General features: G+C 42.6%; 1 protein-coding gene across 1 annotated transcript in view; it reads right to left on the bottom strand.

Annotated features, from left to right (window-relative positions):
• Window positions 1-27,380, bottom strand: part of LOC110156660 (thrombospondin type-1 domain-containing protein 7A-like) — a 594,009-nt gene that overhangs the window by 198,088 nt on the left and 368,541 nt on the right. Inside the window, exon 14 of the mRNA XM_055163373.1 lies at window positions 3,875-3,990. Coding sequence (XP_055019348.1) covers window positions 3,875-3,990 — 116 coding nt within the window. The remainder of the gene's footprint in view (window positions 1-3,874; window positions 3,991-27,380) is intronic.

Here is a 27,380-nt window from a genome sequence, read left to right as displayed (position 1 = left end):
GCAATAATGATATGATGATTGACAGGACATAGGGTTTACTGTTACGTAAGGGTGAGTTGTTGTGCTGTTGTAGGGAGTATTATCTGTTCTAATGTAGTTTCCTCATCACAAACAGACCTGGAGTTGTGTTTTGTTTCTTTCACACATGTTTAACACAAATTTAGTCTGAGTTCTTCTCTTAAATAATCTGTTCCACCTTGTGATGTCATGTGGTATTACAAGAAGTGCGCCACTGTGTTTTTAAACTCCACACATATTCCAGGGTCTGGAAAAGTCATGGAGTTTTGTAAATTCAATGAAAGTGCTGGAAAAGTCATGGAATTTTAGTATCTCTTTCACGCAACTACAACGTTCTGTTAAGTTCATATTAGGCTTTAATGATTATTTCTGAACGTCTACGCTTTTTGTTTAAAAGAGACGACAATAAATGCACCGACAGGATTTTGAATGTTAAAAAACTATAATCCCAAACCATAAGGTGAGTGGAAAGAGTTAAGAAAAAAGTACTAGGAAACAATTTAAACAGATAAAATCATGGTTTAATCTGACTTTTTACAGATAAACACCATTTATCGACTAAATAAAAGAACAGATTACACCCCTACACTACCAGCCGAAGGTTTAGACGCACTAGTTTTTTATTTAATTTTTTTTTTTATTTAGCCCTAAAAGTCTGATCAATTCTACACATGTAGGTGCCATAAAGTCATGGAAAATTCACTTTAGGTCATGAAAAAGTCATGGGAAAGTTTTGAAATTTTGTCAGTGAAAAAGAGCGAGAACCCTGATATTCACTAGAATCATTTGGATCATTTCGAATCTCTCTACTGAGTCTAAGGCCCCGTCCACACCAGTATGTATTCAAGTCGTTTTTGTTGTGGATGCGCTGTCCGTCCACACTATTCTGATTGAAAACGGCTCCAGAGACGGAACGATCTGATGCCGCCAGCTCCCATGAATTCATTTGAGTATGGATCTGATCTGGCACTGTGTGGACGCCTGAAAACGCTGTTACACTGATGTGGGTCTATGCCCATATATGTCCAGTCATATATACGGTCTATGCGTACGACCTGCAGACGTATAATCTCTGAAAAGTTTAACATGAGCCATCTCCAACGCGATAAAAGCACAGATTCCACTGAGTCATGTCCTTTAGTCCGACGAAAGCTAATAACAAGCTGTTTTTATCAGCACTTAGTTTATGCAAATTAGCCATGTGGTTTTAAGTTTCATTTGTGTGAAAACGTAAACAAATATGCTCAAAACTGTGTGGATAAGGAAGGCTTGTGGACGCAGATCGTTTCTGATACGATGATACAGTGATTTGTTTCAGTGTAAACGTAGCCTAAGAGTTCACTTGAAAACTACTGCTTCATGACATCACAAGGTGGAACAGAGCATTTTGAGCTTTGGAGATGTAGACAGACGTGTGAATTGAAACAAAACACGAACTCCACGTATGTTTTTGGTGAGAAAAAACAATATTATAACATGACTTCAATGTGCATTGTGTAACTTCTCTGGTGGAGAGTCTGTTACTTAAGATACTTTTCTTCATGGAGATGTTATTGCTTTGTTTGGAATGTTTCACAGTATGGCATTAAACCTTTCTATCTTCATGGAGATCAAACCGGACCAAGTTACAGGTCAGATCTGTGGAGAGGTCAGAATGAGTCTTTTTTGGGTATTTTTGAGCAATAAAACCACCTGTAATTGAATAAATGTAAGGTAGAGCTGTTTAATGTGTGCACCTTTAAAGCTCACGGGAGTTTATTTTGTGTAATATTGGACCTTAAACTAAATATTTCTAAAGACATGAGCGGCTGGTGGAATAGCGTCCCCCAGAACATGTCCGGTCTAATAGCTCCTGTCCTCCAGGCTGTCCGTCAGAGGTCACCCGGCCTGACACGCTTTTGCCGCTAGCTCGTTGGCGTGTTAACAAAGGTCGCACCCGTCTGTCAGGTCCTTTATAAGTGAGCAGACAGGACAGGGGCAGAGGGCAGGGGGTACAGCTCTGTGACGGGGTAGACTCCGTTGTTCTATAGCTTATAATACTGAAACAGATGTCCTTCTAGTTGCGACCAGGCACAGACAGGGGGGTTCATTGTCAGATTTATTGTTTTCCGAATCTCAATAAAGGTACTTAATGATAATTGCTGCATATTTTTAATGTAAATGCCGTCTCCTCTCCATGGATCTGACCAGTAAATTGGCCTGTTTCTATCAACGACTAGTCTCCATAGACTTCAGACAAACTTTTTAGACACAGTAGCGCACACACCTCCTCATTAAACAGCTCGATAGGTTTAATGCCGTACAGTGGGACATTGTACGCATAACATTTACATCTCCATGGAAACGAGCAGTGCCGTCCATTTGTTTTGCACCAACATAATATTTAAATGAAAAAAAAGGTGACATAATTGATGCTTTGCAGTTATATCATGCTGGGGGTGTTCTACATGTATCTCTGTTGGTGGAATGTTCATCAGTTACCATGGTGACTCAATGAAAACTTTAGCAAAGACAGACAAAACAGGTTTAAGCCTGAAAACTCAAGAAAAACAGAATTAAATAACACGTTTACAGGAGCCTGTGATCAGTCCGAGCATTCATGGTTCTAACATTTTTTACTCTTTGTGTGACTGACTGTGTCCAAATAATTATTACCTGGTCCCCGAAGGACTGACCAGGTTTTGTATTCACCCTGTGTGTGTGTGTCTGTGTTCTGCCAGTTATGGACCAGTTGTCACTAAATTTGGTATGTGGGTCAAGCCCCTGTGCCCGATGCCGCAAAAAAATTTTGGTGACCACCCGAGGTCATCTGAGGTCATGCGGATCAATTGAAAGGTCACGCCATTATAAAGGATTTGGCAATTTCTGCAATTTCTGAACCATCTGCGGCCTAAAATATTCACCCAATCATCACACAAGTTGGCACACACATAACCGAGGCACACTGGATGTTACAGGTTAAAACCGGTCAAGGTCACATGAAGGTCAATGTAACCAAGGTCAAATATGCGTTTTTGGGCATAACTCCACAAAGGATGGAGCTAGAGCAACGGGAGTGTCTCAAAATCTCAGAAAAAAATATTATCTATTTATAATTCTATGCATTTGTATAGTGCAATATGAATAGTTTTCCAGATAATCATTAATTATAACAGTTCCTTTCTCTTTCAGTTTAGCCGTTAAAATTCTAATTGGAACGAAAATAATTTCCATTTCTTGTTTTTCTGGTGATACACACACACTGATCTACAGTCACACAACTAACACACACACAACTCATGAAAAATGACATTTTGGTTCCACACTAGTAAACACAGACATTCTCATGTGTGACCAACATCACACTAATGTTCATGGGCCTGTACACATACACACGTTGCATTGTGGATATAATGATCATGTCATATGGACTGGACTCTTCATAAGCTGCTTCCTTGATAATGAACAGACCTCATCGATGCCTCATGGGGACCAGGTTGATATCTCTGATTGCGCTTTTTTCCCTTGTGGATCAAGTTTTGTTTGTTTATTTAAGTCTAAGTGTAAAAAAACTGCTGGCTACCACTAGGTAGCTTGTGTCTAATATTTTGTGTGAGAGACTTGTTTAACAGGACACATCAGCTCACCTGTTGTAATTCCAACTAACTCAGCTCTTTCTGGTCAGTTTGGATTAAAATAAAGCTCAGATTAAGTTTAACTTGTGTAACAGAACTTCAAACAGAGCAGTGTTTTCAGATAGCATCACACCACCATAGAATGTTAAGGACATCAGCTGCAAAGTATCAATGTATTTATCTGAGATCAGTACGTACTGTTTTAAGAGTACTTGTATGTACTTTGTAAGGTGTGGTAGTACCTGGGTCACAGGAGTCGGGGCAGGGCGTCCACTCACTGAAGGGCGTCACGATACAGTCCCTCTTACAGGACAGCTGACAGGTGCGCATGGTGCTGGGGCGGGGGGCGTCTGGGCACCTGCCGAAAACAGAGGGAGAGAGACAGAGGTGAGAGAGTGTACTGAAGTGAGAGAGAGATACCTGGATTTGTGTTTTATTTCATTCACACATGTTTGAGTAATCCTTTGTTATTAGTCTGCCAGCATCTCATAAAACTATAATCAAATCTGAAGTGAACCCCAAGATGGCACCGTATTGTTTTCAGTGGCCTGTGCTCATTGGCGCATGGGCCCAAAACGAATTTTCTCTTCTGCATTTACTTCCTCAGTCCGGGCGAGCTCCTCCCACCCGTGTGTTGCCTGTAATGTGCACAGGGTGGAGCGTTTGGACCAATCAGAGCGAGGCTAGACTAAGTGAATGAATAATGGCCTTTATTTGTCAATTTCTTCACATGTACACTACCTGTCAAAAGTTTTACAACACCACAATTTTCCAGTTATTTATTGCAGTTCAAGTCATGCAAGTCCAATGAAGAACTTGAAATGGTACAAAGGTAAGAACTGAACAGACAGAGGTGAAAAAAAACAAAAAAACAAGGTAAAACAACAAAACACAAGTCCAAGCTCTGCCAAAACTACCTCAGGAAAAAAAGAACAACATGGTGAGTTTGAAAACATGGAGTGTCCAGCAGCACAGTGTCCAGACTTAAACCCCATCGAGCTGGTTTGGGATGAACTGGACAGAAGAGTGAAGCAACCTACAAGTGCCACACATTTATGGAAACTTCTGCAACAGACTCATGAAGAACTTTCTGAACAATATTTGATTTCTGTTGTAAAAAGAACGAGCCACGAGTGTGTTCAGCTGTTACATCTGCCAAAGGTGGACACTTTCATGAATCAAAAGTTCAGAATATGTATATGTAAACAAACTGGAAAAAGTGTGGTTGACTGGTAGTGTACATGTACATCCAAAGGAATTGAAATTGGACCTGTCACCTCGTCCGTCCGTACATTACAAACATACAATACAATACAATATGACATGAGGAAGACTACGTGGACTGGACCAGAAGACAGGTAGCAAATAAGAATAAACACTGCAGCATAACATGAGGATAAGAGGAGGAGAGAAAAAAAGAGAACAGCCCCAGACCATGCTTCTATCAGGGCATAGTATGGTAGACTGCACAAAAAAAAAAAAAAAAACATGAGCACATAATCTAACAAACTTTAAAAAATGAGATAGTTTATGTTGTATAGAAAAGAATCCCTACAAAATCCAACCTTTGTGACAGTTGTGGATGCCCTGTCAGCCAAACACGGGCAGTTTGAATTCCCCAAAAATTCCCCATTAAACACCCTCCTGAAGCTTTACTACGCACCTAAACAAAACCTGAAAAATCCTCCAGAATGTCAGTCAAACACGGGCAGTTTGAATTCTCAAAAAATACATCGTGCTTCTATGTGAGAATTCTTTCTGGGCCCAAGCTCCCTGGAGGTGCAGTACCTGGAGCAGCCACTAGTCAGTCTCAAGCCCAGACAGAGGGGAAAGTTCTTATTATAGATCCATGCTACATTTCCAAAGCTCCAAAAGCTCTGTTCCACGTTGTGATGTCACGAAGCAGTAGTTTTGAAGTTAACACCTTCATTTTCAGTTTAGTAGGGATTGGCAGAGATTTTCCCAGTCTGAAATGATCCAAATCATTCTTAAATTATTAGTGATTAGTGAAATTATTAGTGATTCTTCAAACACAACGGACTCCAGGCACTCCAAAAAAGTAAAAATCGCACAAGGATATAGTTATAGTTAAAAGGCCTTTATTTAAATGGCCATGTTTCAACCAACCTGGTCTTCATCAGGGCTTATTTAAAAGAATTCTCATGATTCTGTCGTCTGATTCTATTCTAGTTCCTCTATTACGATAGAACATCACAAGGTGGAACAGCAGTGATTCCTGTCTGAGAGAAGAACTCAACTCAACAACTCCATGTTTGCTCTTGATGAGGAAGCAATGTTCAAACAGATCAGAAAAAGAGTAATATGCATCTATCTTCAAACTACATAACATTTAGAAGATTAGATGCTTGTACGTTGTAAATCCAGATGATGTATAGGTCCACGCTCACATTACAGTTGATAATTCCATGTACGAGCCAGCTCAGCGATTTGGGCGGTCCTCAGTCATCTTTCACTCAGACTCTGCGCCATACATCAAACAGCCTCACGCGTTACTACGGTTACGCCCCATCGCCGCGCTGGACTTTAATACACTCGCGGTATCGGGGAGGATGGCAAAGGACTCAATCTAAAGCTAAATCATCTTCGGTTTGGTCATAGATCAGATAGAAAATACGGGAGATAAAGTAGAGTTCTGTTTTAAGTGCACTGTTAGCATGCTAGTTGTTTTTAACTGGCATCTGAAAGTTACTAAAAGCACTTATAAACTGACTGTGGTGAATAATCAGGATGCTCTGAATGCATGAAGTAAGTGAGAAAGAACTTTGGAGCACTGCAAACTGTTTAGAATGAACTACTTCTGTTTTTCATGTTCTTAAAGGTTGTATGGAGGATTTTTTTTTGTTTCAAATTGTCAGTGAAAGTTTAAAATACCATTACAGAGACGCAGCAGCCTTGTAATTACGATGACCAACAAAAAAAAAAAAAAAAAAAGAATGAAAATCTATCAACTGTGGACGTGTTGAGGCCAGATAAACATCAGCCAATAGAAAACAAGGCTACCTCATTTTCTATTGGCTGTTAGGTTGTCAATCAAACTCCCTATGTTTCTAGTGTAACTGACTCGCCGGCGTGCGAGGATTATGTGGTTTATGCAGCGGTTTTTAGAGGCCGTTTCAAACTGTAGCTTCCTCTCATTTCGCTCAAAGTTTGTTGAGACGGCGGACGAGAATCCACGACCGGTTCGCCGCAAAACAAAGTCTGTTTTTGAGGTCGCTGAGAGAAGAAGAGAAGGGAAAAGGAGCAAATTCAAACACGTGATTCTTGGAGATCTCTTCCAGTGATTGCGCGAACGAAGCAGACAAAGGGTCTAAAAACTGACGTGCCGGTCGCTAAATTATTTCTAGGCAGGTCACTTCAGCAGTAATTCTGAACACGCACTGACTGTAAACAAGCGTGATTTCTAGAGTAAGGAGGCGGGAGGAGGTGTTTCTACTGAGGGAGCGGTGAAGGAGGAGGAAGGTGGTGTCACGCATGCACAACATTTGAAAAAGGACTGTCGCTGTATTTCTCTTCCCTTAAGAAAATCCTCTATACAACTTTAAGACAACAAAAATTTGATACAGCAACCTTAACCTGCATCTAGAGGACAAAGTGGAGTTTTGCCGTCCTCTGTACAATAAAGATAACAACAATTAGTATGCTAAACCACACTTCCTGATCTCAGAATACAGCTCTTTCTAATTAGATGCAAATAGTACAGTACACGCTCTTGAGAACCAGTTTTGACCTCAAGAGACAGATTTAGCTGAAGTTAACAATAACCATCTTCCTGATTATGGGACAGTAAAATGCTTCATAATGGACTTTTTTTTTTTTTTTTTTTTTTACAATGGACGGAAGTACCCCGCGGAACTTCTGGTTAATAGTTTTCTACTCTCTCCACCAGCTTCATAAACCTGCCCCATCACCAGATCTTCAGCCAACAAGGTCCACAAAGGATAGACATTCTTACATGAAGAATTTATCCACAACTATTAGTGATGGGCAAATGAGACGGAGCTCCGGAGCACGTCTCGTTCTTTCTGAAACATATTGGCAGTGATTCGGAGCTCGTCTCGCAGCAGCCGCTCACGTGACCAAAGTGTCCAAGTGTCGGTCCCTCCCCCTACTGTTTCGCTCTGCGTGTCAATCGCTTCAGTGTATCGAAGCGTTTCATTGGGTCGGCGAATGTTCCATTCTGTGATTGGTTCAGAGTGCTTCAGAGTGTTCAGCGCACTTCCGTGGTTTGACAAGCGCTAAACTGCTACAGTATAAAAGATGCACCAATATTTCTTAAAAATGTTGGGTAGTGAGGAGGATTGTTTGACGTTAGTGGTGATTTTGGTGACTTTTGGCGGCTTTTGGCATTTGTTTAATTTTCGATGGCATCTACAAGTGGAAAAAGCGATCCATGGTTTGGGATAGCTTAGATTTTTTTTTATTTACAGCTGCTATTTATGTTGCTCTTTACATATTATTTTAAATCATCATTATTATTGTCGTTGTTAGGTACGGTGTATGCTCTGCACACAAGTATTGTCGGTAACACTTTATATTAACTACACCTTATTTAGTCTTAATGAAGCATGAACAAAGGCTTAATTAATAATGAACAAAGATTTAATTAATAATTAAATTGTTAATTAATTAATTGATTCATGCTTAGTAACTACTCAATTATTACCTGAATTAGCACTTAACTTGCACTTAATTCGCCTGTGCTGTAAATAATTACTCGTAAGTATTTCTTACTTAATTACTCATGAACTAACCATTTGTGTGCATTTCTAAATGTATATTTAAGTACAAATTTGAGCATTTATTAATGATTAGTAAGCCATGAGAGAATGATTTACTAGTAATGCATTATTGTTTCTCTGGAATTTGATCAACCTTTACAAATGCTTCATAAAGCATAATTAGTCTTCACTTTAGAAAAGCTCTCAGAAAGACTTAACTAACAGATAACAGCTGCCTGAATGATCATTGCATTGTATTATTAGTAAATTATTCTCTCATAGCTTATTAATCATCAATAAATGCTCAAATGTGTACTTAAATATACATTTGTAAACATGCAAATGGTTAGTTCATGAGTAATTAAGTAAGAAATACTTGAGTAACTATTTACAGCACAGGCGAATTAAGTGCAAGTTAAGTGCTAATTAAGGAAGTAATTAAGTAGTTACTAAGCGTGAATCATTATTAATTAAGTCTTTGTTCATGCTTTATTAAGGCTAAATAAGGTGTAGTTATTATAAAATGTTACCGTATTGTCTTATTGTTAAATTTGTCCACTAGAGGTCAGTGTTTCTCCAAGGCCTCAGACACGTCGAACCATTTGAGACAATATTGCGACTGAGGTGTCAATGCTTCACAAGGCTCCATTCGCCCATCACTAACAACTAAGGCGAAGGCAAAAGACAAACAAACAAAAAAAAGACGAACAATGACAATGCCTTCGTGAACTACTAAGAAAAACTAATGTTAGGGTAATGAATGAAACATAAGTAACTTGTTCACTCAGATTGATTCTACAATTACATTTAAAAATCGATAGATGGATTTGTGCAGTTTGAATGCGAGACATCTCAAGGATACCTAACATTTGTTTTTCTCAGTAGTTCACTAATGCGTCGTGGTTGTTCGCCTTTAAGTTTTTGATAGTTGTGGATAAATTCTACATGGAAGAATGTTTATCTTTTGTGGGCCTTGTTGGTTGAAGATTTGGTGATGGGGCAGATTTATGAAGCTGCTGGAGAGAGCAGAAAACCATTAACCAGAAGTTCTGCGGTGCACTTCCGGCCATTGTAAAAAAGTCCATTATGAAGCATTTTACTGTCCCATAATCAGGAAGATGGTTATTGTTAACTTCAGATAAATCTGTCTCTTGAGGTCAAAATTTGTCAAAAGGGCTGATTTATGAGGCTGATTGAGAATAAGCTAAACATTTCCACAGACATTTTCCACAGACAGTCAGAAAAGCATTAACCGGAAATTCCGCAAAACCTACAGTGGGGCACTTCCGGCCGTTTTGAAAAAGGTCTATTAGATGCAGACAAAATCAACTAAACTGATTAATCTGATTTGAATTGGAAACTGATTTGTTACAATTCCCTTACTTTCTTGCACTGAAAACGTAAGCGGCTGCTCACTTTGGTCACAGGGGCAGAGTTTAGCACAGGGCCACAGAGCCGTCCAGCGCTGAGGCTCTGAAATCAGTGACATCAAATTAGAGTTGCAGGTTTAATGTCATAGTCTGCTTTAGCCCATTCATAAAACAGATTTCACCAATGGACAATGAGTTAAAGAGCCTTTAAACACCCTCCCGAAACTTTACTCTAAACAAAATCTGAAAAATCCTCCAGAGTGGGCAGTGGGTTGGGGTGAGTGGGTGTGGGGCGGGCTTTGGAGAGATGATTGACAGCCAACTGGCCCAAACCGGTGCACTCCGGACTTTGAAACAGAGCTGTTTGTGCTCAGATCACGCCGTTTTCCTTTTTCCCGAGACACGGCGGGACATCGTAGTGCCACATACCGCCCGTAAATGCCAGTGTCTGCGCTCGTCACGTAATAACCCTGCTCCTGACGCATCGGCGGCCGCTAATCCAACCCGGAAATTCAAATGTACTGACTGTAGTTGATCCTAAAGAGGTCGTTACGGACAAAATTCCAAAGTAATTCCAGGGATAGGTATACACTTCTATTTTAGACCCATTTACTCATTTGATGATTGTGATTTTGGTGTTTAGTGGGCCTTTAAATATGATCACTAAATACAATAATCAGATCTTTAATTGACAATTTTATTTTCAGACAGAGTCGCTCAGCCCTACAATACACAGTGGACTTACTTTAATCTCAGGAGCTGCTTAAACAATATACTCTACCTACAGAGACTAACAAACTGTTGTTCAAACTAATAACAATTACCATGCAAACTGTGCAATTCCTGATACATTATATACAGTAAAACACTTTAAAATTAAGTAAGTAAGTGTTTATTTATATAGCACTTTTCACAGACATTTTGTCACTAAGACGCTTTACACAGCATTATTCAGCATTATTCATTCACTCTAAACCTGGTGATGGTAAGCTACTTTTGTAGCCACAGCTGCCCTGGGGCAGACTGACAAAAGTGTGGCCACCATGTCAATCGGCGCCATCGGCTCCTCCCACCACCACCATCACTCACACACACCACTTTCATACTAGGCCATGTGGGTGAAGTGTCTTGCCTAAGGACACAGTTATTGCCACTAACACCAGTGCTAATTTCCACTTGGGCAGGTTCATTGATTGATTGTATTTAACTGACCTTGACTATCAACTGTTCTTGGAGACCTGTAGCATGTTTTGGGTTGATGGGGGAAACCGGAGCGCCTGGAGGAAACCCATCTAGACACGGGGAGAAACATGCAAACTCCACACAGACAGGCCTGGGCGACCCGGGGATCGAACTCAGAACCTTCTTGCTGTGAGGCATGAGTGCCGTGCCGCCAAATTAGTAGTAAACAGAACACAACAGACATATTTTGACCTCAAGAGCTGCTTATACAAAACAATACATCTGCACTGGTGTAAGACAAACAGTGTACGTGTCCACAAGTCTCTGCTGCAAACAACTCTGAACAAGTTCCACGTCTGTTATCTACAAATACACAAAGTACAGTATGGACGCCAATGCGTTAATTTAATCAAGCTCCATAATTTCCTGTTCTGAATGTCCATCTCACTTTCAAACTCGTAATTAGACTCAGTAAAAGCTATAATTACCAGTATTGTCATGGTTACAGCCTGTGTTCCCATGGATACACACGCCAACATCCATGCTCCGAGCAAACACGCGCAAATGATTCTCTGTCTATGAAGGACAATCATTAATGTACCTTTATTTCTTTTTTAGTTTAATGAGAGAGCGATGCTTCACATAGGAAACACGTCCGACTTAAGGATGAACTTTCTATTATAGATGTTATTGCGATGTCTGCAATGTTCCACAGTACAGATTAATCTTTCATTTAATTATTTTATTGCTAAAACAAACCTCGAAAAACATGCATTTAATAAACAACTTCAACTGCTACTGGAGGATAACATGACTTATTAAGAAGAAGAAAAAAGTTGTCATTTGACTTAAAATTTTGTATTGTTATTAGCAGACAAGCATTTTAATTAATATGCAAATTTTGGCATTTCAAAGCAATATACCACAACATAAAATACTATTTTAAAAAAAGCTGCGTGTATTCCACAAAACAGCATTAAATGTATTTAATTCAAGCAGGGGGTGCCACCAGGCCAAGTCAGATCTGTGAAGAGGTGAGCCCACTCTTAAGCCCAGTTTACGGTCCAGCATAAAATCATCTGCGTCGACAAACCCCCTCGACCAATGTGCACCTCAGAAATGTTCTAACTGCGTATCGAAAGAACGCAGAAAGCAGGGGAAGCGACGCAGACAATAAGCGCTGTGATTGGTCGTCTCTACGTCCTCTCTACATACATTTCCGGCACTCCACTTTCCCACTTCATTTTGTAAACACGAACATCATTTTTAAATCCTCCTCTGAAGAATTCTATGTCTATCGCCCCCAACTCCATCAGCGTTGTCTCCCGCTCAGTCGGTCAGTTGTTAAATGAGTCTTCGCAGTAAGTGTTGTGCCAGTGTATTACTTCACAACACATAGACCTCAAAATCAAAAATCACGGCGACAAGACGACGGTGCAGTCGACGCAGAACTACACTTTGCTCTTTAGTAAGAATGCACATTTTTCAGTTTACATACAGTGGTCTCTCATTTATTGCGGGGGTTATGTTCTAAAAATAAAAATAGGTAAAATCTGCGAAGTAGTCAGCTTTATTTTTTACAATTATTCTATCTGTTTTAAGGCTGTAAAACCTCTCATCACTTACTTTATACACTTTTCTCACACAGGACACCTTTTTGCATCCTTCTTTAAACTTATTGCTGCTGTCGTCCTTATGTTATTTTCCTCTTTCTTTAGGTAACAAATCGAAGATTCATTTATTCCGTAATCTGTAATGGAGCCTACAGACGCGCAACATCTGCCTTCCTTCAGCGTGTCCAGAAGTCCAACTTTTTGTGTGATGGTTTGCATCTTCCTCTGCCTTTTGGTGCGAGCGCAGGAGCCTTTGTCGGTGCAGAACGTTTTGTCGACTTTGTGGGTTTTGTCAGGGAAAAAACTTGCAAACATACAGCAGTTCAGAATCACACTGCTAGAGATCCAACATTTATGTAAATTTGTGAAACTGAACACATTCTGCACTGTACAGGAAACACGGCACGCAGGAGACTGATTGACAGTGGTCTACAGTCTCTTATCCAATCAGGGCGCAGGAGGAGGAACAATGTGCCTTCATATGCTGTAAAAAAAAAAAGCATGCAAAATTGGACTAAAAAACATCCATGAAACAGTGAGGCAATGAAAGGTGAACCGCGCTACAGTGAGAGACGACTGCATATACCGTATTTTCCAGACTATTAGGCGCTCTGGATTATAAGGCGCACTGTCATTAAATGTTCTATTTTCGAACTTTTTTCACAAATAAACCACACCGGACTTTAAACTAAACACAACAGTGTGATGGGTGAGTGGTTTTGTTTGTTTGGTGCGTTCACGGTGACTCTGGGCTTTGTTCAGTTGTGGCGTGTAGGGAGGGTGCTGTCTGGGACCAACGGATTGTCGGCGTGTTCGCAGTGACTCAGTTGTTCAGTTGTGTCTAGAAGTGGCACATTACACTCGCTTTTTTCGGTTCGTTCCTCCGTTCCTTTCCTCGTCGGCGTGGAGTGATGAGTGTGTCTGTGGGTGTGTTTTGCTGTGTGGTCGCTGTCTGCTCCGTGTGTGTTTGAGTGCGCTGCAGGTGGTGCGGCTTTGTAGTTTACTTAGGGTGACCAAATGTCTGTTTTTCCCCGGACATGTCCATATTTTGCGTATTGTCCTGGACATCAGTTTTTTTTGTTTTTTTTTTAAGTGGTGCCAATGTCCGGGTTTTCAGTACCGTTCACTGGGGGCATTAAATTGAGCGTCTCTCGTAGCGTCTGTTACTCAGAAGGAGCGAGCAGACACAGTCGGTCAGTCTGCAACATGCCGAAGTGCAAATGTGCATTTAACAATGACTTGTACCAGAAATTCTCTGTTTTCCATCCCGGTCGAGACAAGTGTGAGGCCATGTGCACAGGTTGCGAAGTGAGAGTACAGTGTCCCTCGTTTATCGCAAGGGTTACGTTCTAAAAATAATCCGCCATAGGTGAAATCTGCGAAGTATCAACTTTATATTTTACAATTATTATATCTGTTTTAAGTCTGTAAAACCCCTCAGCACAAACTTTATACACTCAGACATGACAGTTACAACACTTTTTGCAACCTTCTTAAAACTTATTGCTGCTGTCGTCCTTTTGTTATTTTCCTCCTTCTTTATGTAACAAACCCAAGATTCCCAGATTCATTTATTCCGTAATGGAGCCTACAGCGCAGACTCCTGCATGGGTCCATTTTTGGAGACCCCCAGTACAACACCGCACCTGCCCATTAACCCAAGATTATATCAAGCTGCCTACACACATGGACTGAACCAAGACTAACCCAGGACTGACCTAGGACTGACCCAGGACTAACCTAGAACTGATTCCAGAACTGAAGAGGAGGATTAAACCAGGACTGAACGAGGACTAAAACAGGACTAAACCAGGACTAAACCAGAACTGAACCAGGAGTCACTATCTGGAGGGGCTCAGAGGTGACCACAGGAGAAAGGACCGATGGAGAGCTCCTCCCGATCGCGCTTTGCAGACAAACTGCTCGGGGTTCTCTCTCTTAAGTCCAAGATTAGTCCTGGTTTAGACCTGGTTTAGTCCTGACCCACCCATGTGTTTAAAAAAATAAAATAAAATAAAAAATAATGCAAAATTGACACACACAAAAAAAAAAAGAAAGAAAGAAAGAAAAAGGAAAAAAAAATCAGCGAAACGGTGAACAGTGCGAGGGAATATAGCGAGGGACGACTGTAGCTCAATGTCGAGGCCCCACCTCCCACCCCCGGTAAGGTGTCCGGGTTTTCACAAATGGAAATATGGTCACTCTAAGTTTACTGAAGTCGTGTTGGGACACCCGAGTGGATTCGTGTATGGGGCGCTCTGGATTGCGGGCGCGCGGTCATGTTTTGATGGAGTTGGAGGCTTAAGAGTGCGTCTAATAGCCCGGAAAATACGGTAATATGTATATGTTTTTTCTCATGTCAACATAAAATTGATGTATAAAAAGTTGTATATTACGCAAAATGGACTCTTATGAGCTTTTAGCCTTGTTACAGTTTTGAGTTTTGGAGATGTAGACAGACTAATAATGCAGGATTACTTAAACATGTATGAAAGAAACAAAACACAACTCCAGCTCTGTTTTTGAAGAGAAAACATTAGAATATAGATCAGAATTTGGCATAATATAGGTCTTTTAAGGATTTAACACACACTGTAAAAGTAGCAAAAAAAAAAGTGCTTCAGATCATCCCCAAAATGGATCTGTGCTGTGCCGTGATTGGTCGTCGGCGGTGGAGTGTGGGCGGGATCTATCATTTAGGTCAGGACTGCGAGCAAAGAAACCAGGCTCCGTCTCCAGTGTGATGCGGTAAGGAAGCGCGCTGGCCCAACGGCACAAAGGCAGAGGCTTATTTTGGATATCAGAACGAGCGCAGAATTCCCACACAAGATGGTTCAATTCCCTGCGCACACGATGGTACTTTCTTATTAATATTCACGCACAGGTCCCGATAGTGAAGACTTTCTTGTAGATTGCAGTAAAATTATGCTAATAGTAAAAAAATAAGAGGTAGAAAGTGCTGGTTTTATAACTTAGAATATTGGTATTTTTACATAAGATCAACTAAAAGATCAGATAATTAAAAACATTACAATTCTGAGACAAAAATTTAATTGCTAAAAAAATTACAAAAGTACACATGAACCTTAGAACTTTACTAACAATCTGGAAATATAACAGAGTATATTAAATTGTACCTATTGTGCTTGAAAATAAGAGATTAACCCTTCCAGACCTAAGAGCAATTTTAGTACATTTGTCCTCGCCTAGATTTTTTTGTTAATTTTGCATTTAAAACTCCTCCTTTTACCCCCGGTACTCATCCTTTTTTTCAATACAGTCTGTTTTTCTCACAATCTGCTGCTGTATTTGTGTCATCAGGCAGTAATAAAAACTACAGGACCACAAATACATGTGAAAAAAAAAAAAAAAAAAAAAAAAAAAGGGAAATAAAATTCACACTCTTTCATACAAAACACACAGCAAACATGTATAAACAACTTTCTGGACTGGTCTTTCTGCTTCATTTACTACAAAAGTACAGAATATCAAGTCTGTAAGTAAACTGAAAATATCCTTATTGCCTCAAAACAAAACAAAAACAAAAAAAAAAGTGCATTGGTCTCATGACTTTCCTGGTGTCAGTGATGGAAACAGCTGGTGTCAGGTCCAGAACACAGAGCCACTTCCTGCATTTCCATGGGGTTTATTACATTTGGATTTGTACATTTGGACTGAAATAAAACTTTCAAATAAAAATAGCAAAGGATGTGCAATTACGCAGACCAAAATGTGTAATTTTCCATTCTTTTGAGAAATCACTGCACTTAGAGCGGCTTTTTCAATTGTTATGAACACAGATGCTCAGAGCATCAACCATTTTGACTCACTACACTCTTTGGCAAAGTTTGGGTAAATCAAAATGGATGTAGAGCATGAGTTGCAGATGTGGGCAGAAAACAAAGTTCCTATTGGATACTCGATTTCTCTACGTCATCACACAGTGAGAGTGTGACTTAGGATAATGCCGGACATATGCTTGGAAAGCCACAACTCTCTAGCCTGATTCTTCAGCCAGTTGCATTTCATGGAAACCGTCTGACCTCGCAGCATTAGGATTCATTCGCTCGATGGTAGGCGGGTATTTTTTTTATTTAACCAATCCCTGCTGTTTGGTCGTGACGTATGTAATGCGCCGCTAACAGGGTTAACTGGTATATTAAGCTTTCCCCAAATCCCGTAGGAAGAAGGACAATAACGTCTTTCCTCTTGATAAAATTCACCAAACATTCTCTGTGTTCCGGCTTTAAATCGGGAATCGTTGCCAACACAGAATGTCTGTCTTCGTCTACATCCATCTCAACCGCTTTGTTTACTGTTATGCTGAACCACAAAATGGACCCAGACAGACACGACGAGTTTGACGTCATGGCTTCACAGCTCGGCCGGTGCGCGATCTACAACTTCCAGGGTTCTTGCAAACCGTCTAGTGTATTCTGATTCCTGACCTAGTCTCTGAAGAGCCAGTCCCAGTCCCAGCATTTCAAGGAAAAAAGTAAGTTTCTATTTTTTATGGTTGGAAAGTTATGCATGGTTATATTAAACATGTTTGCCAGCATCATATACGATACCGTCGTTCTGAAAGGGTTAAAGATACTACTAGTACACAAATCACTTCAAATACAACTTTGATAGCTGTTAATGTGAAAACTACCACTACATGACATCACAAGGAGGAACAGAGCATTTTAGGCTTTGAAGATGTAAACAGACTACCGTATTTTCTGAGCTCTTAAGCCTCCAACCCCATCAAAAAAATACTGCGCGCCCCACAATCCAGAGCACCCTATACATGAATCCACTCGAGTGCCCCAGCACGACTTTAGTAAACTACAAAGCTGCAAACACACACAGCGCACGCAAACACACACGCAGCAGACAGCGACGCACAGCGAAAAACACCCACAGACACACTCATCACTCCACGCCGACGAGGAACAGAACGGAGGAACGAACCGAAAAAGCGAGTGCAATGTGCCACTTCTAGACACAACTGAACAACTGAGTCACTGTGAACACGCCGACAATCCAGACACACCCTCCCTACACGCCACAACTGAACAAAGCCCAGAGTCACCGTGAACGAACAAACAAACAAAACCACTCACCCATCACACTGTTGTGTTTCCTTTAAAGTCTGGTGCGGTTTATTTGTGAAAAAAGTAAAAAAAATAGACCATTTAATGACAGTGCACCTTCTAATCCAAAGGGTTGAATTAAACAAAACACAACAAGGCATTTTTTTGTTTTGGTGAGGTTTGGTTGGGGTCCATCACCTGCTTGTTTCCATGGATACGTCATTCTTCTGTCTGGAATGTTCCACAGTGTGACATTAAACAGCTCTACCTTACATTTATTCCATTACAGGTGGTTTTATAGCTCAAAAATACCTAGAAAAACAGACATTCTGACTGTGAGCGGGTCGTCTCTCCACAGATCTGACCTGTAACTTCGCCTGGTTTGGTCTCCATGAAGATAGAAAGACTGTGAAACTTTCTAGACTAAGCAATAACATCTCCATGGAGAAAAGCATATCACAAACCGTCCATCAGAAAAGTTACACAATGCCCGTTTAAAGCTCACAAGAATCAGTTTTGCGAAGTGTAGAAGCTTTAAGTCCCTTTAAGACACACAGAGTAGTTGAAAAGCTGCGCCTCACTCTGCTAATGAGACAAACATTGCCGCTGTAGCTTAGAGGAGCGGGTTACGATATTGAAATTAATGAGGTACTATCTGCTCGGCTCAGACCTCAAACCTTCTCCGTGGTCCACTGATCTGCTGCTGTGGTGTCAACTTCTACTAAGAGAAGCTTAAGTTTGTAAGGAGCCATAAGAGAAGAAGTATCTGTCACATCTGGGGATCTGTCAGTGTCATTCAGTTCGATGTATTTTTCCACAGACCAAATTCGCAGCAGCGGGCGGCTCACGGGGCTCCACAAAATTACACAGAATTAACCAATGGAAAGTTAGAAAATCAAACATTGGTCAAGAACAGACAAGTGGATTAAACACTAATTTTAGGTTTGCATCTCAGTACAATACGAGGTAATAGTGATACTAGAGAACTTCAATTTGCAGTAAAAAGAACAGATGATTTGACTGGAATCCGTGTGTCATTCGTTCATTCTTTTTTCAATATAAAACCAAAAATAAGAAAACGAAAAAACAACTGTTTTCTTCGTTATTTGTCTCCAAAACCAAAATGAAAAAACAGATAATGATTAGTTTTTTCAGTTTTCGATTTTGTGCTTAAATGAAGAATGGAAAAAACGGATAACGGCCGTTTTCCGTTTACGTGACTTCAGTGACTGCGATGCTGGACTTTTGCACCGCATACGGACTGAACCAGGACTGATCCAGGTCCTGGACCAGACCGGAACCAGATCCAGGATCAGAGCGGACTCTGAGCTTTGACTCCGAGCCTCCGCGGGGTCCGAGACTCAGCTTCGAGCTCCGGCCCTGCCGTGGGTTCTGAGCCTCCGCTCTGGTCCCGGTCTGGTCCCGGTCTGGTCCCGGTCTGGTCTCGGTCTCAGTTCCAGTCTCAGTTCCGGTCTCAGTCCCGCTCTGGTCCCGGTCTGGACTCTGGTCCGGACCTGGATCAGTCCCGGTTCAGTCAGTATGCGATGCAAAAGTCCGGCATCGCAGTCACTGAAGTCANGTTCCGGTCTCAGTCCCGCTCTGGTCCCGGTCTGGACTCTGGTCCGGACCTGGATCAGTCCTGGTTCAGTCCGTATGCGATGCAAAAGTCCGGCATCGCAGTCACTGAAGTCACGTAAACGGGAAACGGTCATTATCCGTTTTTTACATTCTTCATTTAAACACAAAATCGAAAACTGAAAAAACGAATCGTTATCCGTTTTTTTATTTTGGTTTTGGAGACAAAAAATGAAGAAAACTGTTCTTTTTTCGTTTTCTTATTTTTGGTTTTATATTGAAAAACAAATGAACAAATGATACACGGATTCTGGTTCAGTCCGTATGCGGTGCAAAATTTCGGCATCGCAGTCACGGAAGTCACGCAAACGGCCGTTATCCGTTTTTTCCATTCTTCAATTAACACAAAATCGAAAACTGAAAAAAGGAAACGTTATCCATTTTTTCATTTTGGTTTTGGAGACAAATAATGAAGAAAACTGGTCACCAGCGGCCCGTCCGAACCTGTAGTCCACAACACATTCTTGCTTTCCCCACACGGAACCAGCGCACAGACGATGACACGGAACCACTCGGACTGAATCATTATTCGTTTTTTTTTTTATTTTGGTTTTGGAGACAAATAAGAAAATTTTTGTTTTTTCATTTTCTTATTTTTCGTTTTATATTGAAAAACAAATGAGCGAATGATACATGGATTTACATATGTTTTTTTTTTTTTCTTCTTCATTATGCATTTTTTGGCTGGTGTGACTTACACTTATAGTCTGAAAAAATACAGTAAATAGTTTCAGTACTAGTTTTAATATCAAATAGTATCTGATTTTCAAAACACAGCTCATTTACCATAAAGAAATTAGATCTTTAATGAGTTAGAAAGCAGCATGAACGATTCCATTAGGCAAACTCTCTAATCACCGGTGGTATCCTTGAAAACACAACAGATCTATATTTCAAGAACACGTTTTTTTGTTGTTTTTTTGCCTCATCTGTCTGTATTTCATGGCCCCTCTGGCGTTTGTCCCTGTGTTCTTGTTACTCTCTGGTCTTGTGATTTACACAACATGAAACTCTGATGCAACAGCCGTGGTCCAACCCCCAACCGTCCAGCGTGATGATGTAAGAGGCTTTAAAAAGACTCGTGTTACGCCGTTTTCTAATCTACTCTATGTTCTAATGTCGTTTTCCTCGTCACAAACAGAACTGGAGTTGAGTTTTGTTTCATTCACACAAGTTTAACTCAAACTCTGCAGATTTGGTTTTCTCTTTTTCTTTTATCTTAATTATTTGGATGATTTTAGATCTGGAATTTCCAAATCTCTACTGAGCTAAAGTTAAAGGGTAAAAAGGTCTCTCTCTCTCTTCCTCTCCTTCCTATTCTCTTCTTCTCTCTGCCCCTTCTCCTTCTCTCCCTGCCTCTTAATCTCTCCCTCCGTCTCCCACTCCATCCTTCCCTCTTTCTTCCTCTCACTCCCTCTCTCTCCTTACTTCCCTACCTCTCTTCTTCTCCTCCTCTCTCTCTGCCTCCTCTCTCTCCCTTACCATTCCTCCCTCTTTCTTCCTCTCCCTCCATCTTTTTTCCTCTCTCTTCCCTCCCTCCCTCCCTCCCTCCCCTCTTTCTCTCCCTCCCTCTCTTTCTCTCCCTCCCACTCTTGTCTCTCTTGCTTTCTCCCTTTCTCTCTCCACCCTCGGTCTTCTCTCTCTCTTTCTCCCTCTTCCTCTCTCTTTCTCTCTCTTTATCATTATCTTCTTTCACCCCCTCTCCCTCCTCTTTCCCTCTCCCTCTCTTTTTTCTCTCTCTTCCTCCCCTTCTCTCCCTCCCTCTTAATCTCTCCCTCTGTTTCCCACTCCATCCCTCCCTCTCTCCCCTCTCTCTCTATACTCCCCTCCCTCTCTTTCTCTCCCTCTCTTCCTCTCCCCCTTTCTCTCTGCCCCCTGTTCTCCTCCCTCTCTCTTCCCTCCCTCCCTCCTTCTCTTTCTCTCTTCCTCTCCCTCCCAGTCTCATCTCTCTTGCTCTCTCTTTCTCTCTCTTTATCATTCTCCCTCTCTTCCTCCTCTTTCCCTCTCTCTTCCTCTCCCCTTCCCTCGCCCTCCCTCCCTCTTTCTTCCTCTCCCTCCCTCTCTCAGCTTCCTTCCCTCTCTCTTCCTCTCCCCCTCTCTCTCTCTGCCCCCTCTCCTCCTCTCTTTCCTTCACCATCCCTCCATCCTTCTTCCTCGCTCTCCCTCTCTCCCCTCTTCCTTCCTTTCCTCCCTTCCTCTCTTTCTGTCTTCCTCTCCCTCCCAGTCTCGTCTCTCTGCCCCCTCTCCTCTCTCCACCCTCAGTCTTCTCTCCCTCTTTCCCTCTCCCTTTCTATCCCTCTCTCTTTCTCTCCCTCTTCCTCTCCTTCCCATTCTCTCATTCCCTCTCCCTCCTCTCTCCGCCCTCTCTCCATCCCTCTTAATCTCTCCCTCTGTCTCCCACTCCATCTCTCCCTCTTTCTTCTCCTCTCTCCCTTTCTCTCCATCTCTTCCTCTCCCCCGCGCTCTCTGTCCCCTCTCCTCCTCTCTCCCTCATCATCCTTCCCTCTCTTCCTCTTCCTCCCAGTCTTGTCTCTCTTGCTCTCCCCCTCTCCTCTCTCTACCCCAGTGTCCTCTCTCCACCCTCGGTCTTCTCTCCCTCTTTCTCTCTCTTTATCATTCTCCTCTTTCGCCCCCCTCTCCCTCTCTTCCTCCTCTTTCCCTCTCCCCCTCTTCCTCTCCCTCCCATTCTCTCCTTCCCCCACCACCACTCCTTCTCCTCCTCTCCTTCCCTCTCAATTTCTCCCTCACCATCCATCCCTCTTTCTTCCTCTCCTTCCCTCCCCCTCTCTCTATCCCTCCCTGTATCCTCCCCCTCTCTCTCTCTCATTCTCTCTTTCTCTTCCCCCCCTCCTCCTTTACTTCCCTCTCAATCTCTTCCTCTCTCTCCCATTCTATCCCTCCCCTTTTCTGCCTCTAACTCTCCTCCCTCTTTCTTCCTCTCCCTCCCTCTCAATCCTTCCCTCTCTTTCCCTCTCCTAAAATATTGTCATATTTTAGTTTTGGGATTTGGACATCATTAATTGTTGTGGTTGTTGGATCCAAACAGCGGAAAATGGCTCGAGAAATGTGTTTGTGAACTTCATAAATGCAAAAGGGAATCAGATGTGTGTGACTCAAACCTCTGTTCAAACTGTTTCTCTTCCCAGTGGAATTGAAAAATAGTGAAAAGTGAAGGTGATGGGCAGAATTGATCCACAGAAAGAACCAAAAATGAAACCTTTGACTGTCTAAATCACAGGTGTCAAACATAAGGCCCGGGGGCCAGATCCGGCCCTCCAAGACCTTTAATGTGGCCCTTGGATGATTTTCTACTAAAATATTTTAATTATATTTTCTATTAAAATATTTGTAATTTTCTGTGGTGTTTATCACAGCAGCGTCTCCAGTGTCTCTGTACGTGGCCCCTCCCACCAGAGCAGCACAAATGAAGACTTGTCTCTTTCCAAACGCTCTTAAAGGACGATCGTTTTGACTGTTGACCGTGACACCCTCATCAGAAAAATGTCCAACATGAGAAAAGTGGAGCCAAGTGCAGGATTTTACAACAAAAACTGACTTATTCCTGTTTGCATAAAAGTTGTGTTGAAATTGTATTTTTCTTTCAGTTTCAGGTTGTTCATAATATTATAATATTTTGTAACAGAAAGAGTTCATCAATTAAAAAAGATTTCTGTAATAGATTTGTGTTTCTCTGCACAAATATTTGAACTTATTGTTATTTTTGGGGTTTTTATGACATGAGTTTTCTGATCCGGCCCCTTTGGGATCAAAGTCGGTTGGATACGGCCCCCGGACCAAAATGAGTTTGACACCCCTGGTCTAAATCATCCTGAGTTTGCAACAAACATTTTGTATGAGGAGCTCCATCAAAGCAAAACCCCGATCCCTCACTCAACCTCGGTTACGAATTTAAAAAGTCAACGCCAAAATGAAAGGCACCAACTGTTCACCAAGAAACACCTTCCACAAAGAGACCAAGACGTGATGTTTCTGTAAAACCACAAGAACAAGAAAGTGCAGCTCAGTCTGTTTGTCTTCTGCACCTCTCACATAACAAACGGGATCCCTGTTTGTTGGAGATCCACATACAAAATGTTCGCTGCAAACTCGGAATGATTTAGGCAGTCACAGTTTTTCCCGTGGATTAATCCTGCCTGTCGCCTTTCAGTATTTTTTCAATTCTGTTCTGAAGTGAAACAGTTTGAACAGAGGTTTGAGTCACACACATCTGATTCCCTTTTGCAGTTACGAAGTTCAATAACAAATTTCTCGAACCGTTTTCCACTGTTAGGATCCAACAACCACACAATTAACGATGTCCAAATCCAACAATTAAAACATGACAATATCAGAACCAGAAACAAAAGCGATATGGTTCAAAAGACTTGAAAAGATCAGCTTTGTCAATAGACGTGATGACTGGAAGTCGAGATTCTAAAGGTAAAAAGTGAGTGTGAATGAAACAAAACTCACCTCCAGTTCAGTTTTTGAGGACATAACAACATCCTAACGTGACTTAAAGCTCACGAGAGTAGATTTTGTGTGATATAGGATGTTTAAAGTCCCAGATCAGTGCGTTCTTCTCTTCTATTCTCAAACCTCATTTTGTTCTTCGCGCTGTAATTGTCCCCAAATATGTGATCAGAGAGTGAAGAATGGGCTTCATTAGTGATAGTGCTGTAACGAGGAGAAAAAATGACTGGACTCGCACTCTTTCTTTTATCCATTCTGTCTCTCTCTCTCTCTTTCCGTCTGTCCTCTGCTGTCATCTGTCTCTCTCTCATTCCTTCATATCTCTTCGGTTTCTCTGTTCTGTCCCTCTTCCTCCCTCTCAATCTCTCTCTTTTTCTTCCTCTCCCTCCCTCCCTCTTCCTTCCTCTCTTTCTTTCTCCCCCACTCTGTGTCTAGCTGCGCCCTCTCCTCCTCTCCGACCCTCCCTCTTTGTCTCTCTCCATCCCTCCCTCTTTCGTCCTCTCACTCCATCTCTCTCCCTCTACCTCCCTCTTTCTTTCTCTCCTTCCCTCGCCCCGTCTCTCTCCTTCCCTCCCTTTCTTTCTCTCTCTCTCCTCCTCTCCCTCTCTCAATCCCTCCCTCTCTATCCCTTTCCACTCCCCTTTCTTCCTCTCCCTCTCTTTCCCTCCCCATCACTGCATACTTCCCTCCTCCTTTCTCTCCCTCCCTCCCGTTCTCTCTTTCTCCTTCCCCCTCTTTCTCCCTCTCTTCCTCTCCCTCCCATGTTCTCTTTCTCTCTCCCCCTCTCTGCCTGTTCTCCTCCTCTCAATCCCTTCCTCTCTTTCCGTGTCCATCCTTCCCTCTTTCTTCCTCTCTCTCCTCCTCTCTCCTTCTCCCTTCAATTCTGTCTTTGTCTCCCCCTTTCTCTCTCTGCCCTCTTTCCGCCCTCGGTCTTCTCTCCCTCTTTCTCTCTTCATCTCTCTCTCTCTCTTCCTTTTTCGCCTCATCCTTCTCTTCCTTCTTTTTCCCTCTCCCTCTCTCTTCCTCTCCTCCTCCTTTCTTCCCCTCTTCCGCTCCCTCCCATTCTCTCTTTCTCTTCCCCTTTCTTTCTCTACCTCCTCCCTCCCTCCCTCCCTCTTTCTCTCTTGCTCTCTCTTCTCTCCCTCTCCCCCTCTTCTCTCTCTGCTCTCGGTCGTCTCTCCCTCCATCTCTCTCTTTATCATTCTCCTCTTTCTCATCCCTCTCTTCGTCTCTCTCTCTCTGTCCCTCTTTACCCCCCTCTCCCTTTTCCTCCTCTTTCCCTCTTCCTCTCTCTTTCTCCCTCCCTCTTTTTCTTCATTTCCCTCTCTCTCCCTCTCTTTCTTTCTCCTCCATTCTCTCTCTAGTTGCCTCCTCTCCTCATTTCCCGTCTTCTTTCTCTCCATCCCTTTTTTTCACTCTCCAATCCTCCCTCTTTGTCTCTCTCCATCCCTCCCTCTTTCGTCCTCTCACTCCATCTGTCTTTCTGTCCTTCCCTCATCCCCTCTCTCTCTCTCTCTCTCCCCTCTCCTCCTCTCCCTCTCTCAATCCCTCCCTCTCTATCCCTTTCCACCCCCCTTTCTTCCTCTCCCTCCCCCTCTATTCCTTTTTTCCTTCCCTCTCTCTTTCTCTCTCTCCCTCCCATTCTGTCTTTCTCCTTCCCCCTCGTTCTCTCTCTCTTTCTCTCCCCCCTCTCTACACCCGCTCTCCTCCTCTCAATCCCTTCCTCTCTCTCCTTGTCCACCCCTCCCTCTTTCTTCCTCTCCCTCCTCTTCTCTCTTTCTCTCCCCCTTTCTCTCTCTGCCCTCGGTCTTCTCTCCCTCTTTATCTCTTTCTCCTCCCCCTCTCCCTCTCTTCATCTCTCTCCCTCTTCCTTTTTCGCCTCATCCTTCTCTTCCTTCTTTTTCCCACTCCCTCTTCTTTCTCTACCTCCTGTCTCTCTCCTTCCCCCCTCCCTCCCTCTCTTTCTCTCTCCCCCTCTTGGCCCCCCTCTGCTCTCGTCCTCTCTCCCTCCATCTCTCTCTTTATCATTCTCCTCTTTCTCCTCCCTCTCTTTGTCTCTCTCTCTCCCTCCCTCCCCCCTTCCTCCTCTTTCTCCCTCCCTCCCTCTTTTTCTTCCTCTCCCTCTCTCTTCCTCTCTTTCTTTCTCCTCCATTCTGTCTCCCCTCTCCTCATTTCCCGTCTTCTTCTTCTCCCTCCCTCCCTCTTTCTTCCTCTCACTCCATCTCTCCCTCTTCTCCCTCCCTCTCAATTTCTCTCTCTCTCCCTCACCATCCATCCATCTTTCTTCCTCTCCTTCCCTCCCTCTATCCCTCCCCCATCTTTCTCTCTCTCCCGCATCTCCCTCTCACTCTCTCTTTCTCTTCCCCCTCTCCTCCTTTACTGCCCTCTCAATCTCTTCCTCTCTCTCCCATTCCACCCCTCCCTCTTTCTCCCTCGTCCTCTCTCTTCCTCTCTCTCCCTCTTTCACCCCTCACTCCCTCTTTTTCTCACTCTCTGCCCCTCTTCTCAATCCCTCCCTCTCTCTCCCTCTCCATGCTTCCCTCTTTCTTTCTCTCCCTGCCTCTCCCTCCCTTTCAGTCCTTCCCTCTCGCTACCTCGCCATCCCTCCCTTTTTCATCCTCTCCCTCCCTCTCTCTTTCTCTCTCTGCCCCTCTCCTTTCTGTTCCCTGCCCTCGCTCCCTCTGCCCTTGGTCCTCTCTTCCTTTCTCTTTCTTTTTCATTCCCCCCTTTCTCCTTCCCCTCTCCTCTCTTTGTCTCTCTCCCTCTCTCTTTCACCCACCCTCCCTCTCTTCCTTCTCTTTCCCTCTCCCTTTCTCTTTCTCACTCTGTTGCTCTCCCCCTTTTCTGCTCCCTTTCATCTTTCTCTTCCTCTGCTTCCCTCACTCTCTCTCTCCCTCTCCCTCCCATTCTCTCTTTCGCTCCCCCTTTTTCCTCCTCTCTCTGCCCTGTGTCCTCTCTCCGATCTTGGACTTCTCTCCCTTTTTTTCTTGTTTTTTTTCATTTTCCTCTTTCTCCCCCCACCTCTTCCTCTCTTTGTCTCTCCGTTTTTCACCCACCTTCTCTCCCTCTCTTCCTCCTCTCTTCCCTCTCTCTCTCAGAATAAGTTGGAGTTTGTTGTTTGTTCCGCAGACGGAGCAGAGTGAGTAGTTCCAGAGGAGGTGTAAGTTCAGCACCATGGACAGTTCACAGAGCCTCACCGCATAAACACCTGCTCCTTCAGCACCACGGACAGCTCCTCCTCACATACAGACACAATACTTTCAAGCCAAATCAGCCTCTTGTTGTGTCCATAAGCAATACACTTCACTGCTAGCAGATTGGCAATAGGCAGCCACTCTTGTGTCTGTCTGTCCCAGGGCAGTTATGGCAGTCACTTAAAGGTCGCTTAAACTGAACTCTTATGAGCTTTAAGTCATGTTGCTTCATCAAAAACTGACCTGAATTTGTGTTTTGTTTCATTCACACAAGTTTGAGTAACACTTTATTATTATTAGTCTGTCTACATCTCCAAACCTCAAAATGTTCTGCTCCACCTTGTGAACAGAAAACTCAATCTAAATCTGCAACGTTTGTGTGTTAAACATGTAAATGAAACAAAACACAACTCCAGGTGTGTTTTTGAGGAGGTAACAGTATTATAAACTTGGCTTAAAGCTCA

Source organism: Boleophthalmus pectinirostris, unplaced genomic scaffold (assembly GCF_026225935.1).
Source record: "Boleophthalmus pectinirostris isolate CB_2022bp ecotype Guang Dong unplaced genomic scaffold, ASM2622593v1 HiC_scaffold_6, whole genome shotgun sequence".
Taxonomy (NCBI): Eukaryota; Metazoa; Chordata; class Actinopteri; order Gobiiformes; family Gobiidae; genus Boleophthalmus; species Boleophthalmus pectinirostris.
Note: the sequence above shows the minus strand (reverse complement) of the source record. Positions and strands in the feature narration are given on the sequence as shown.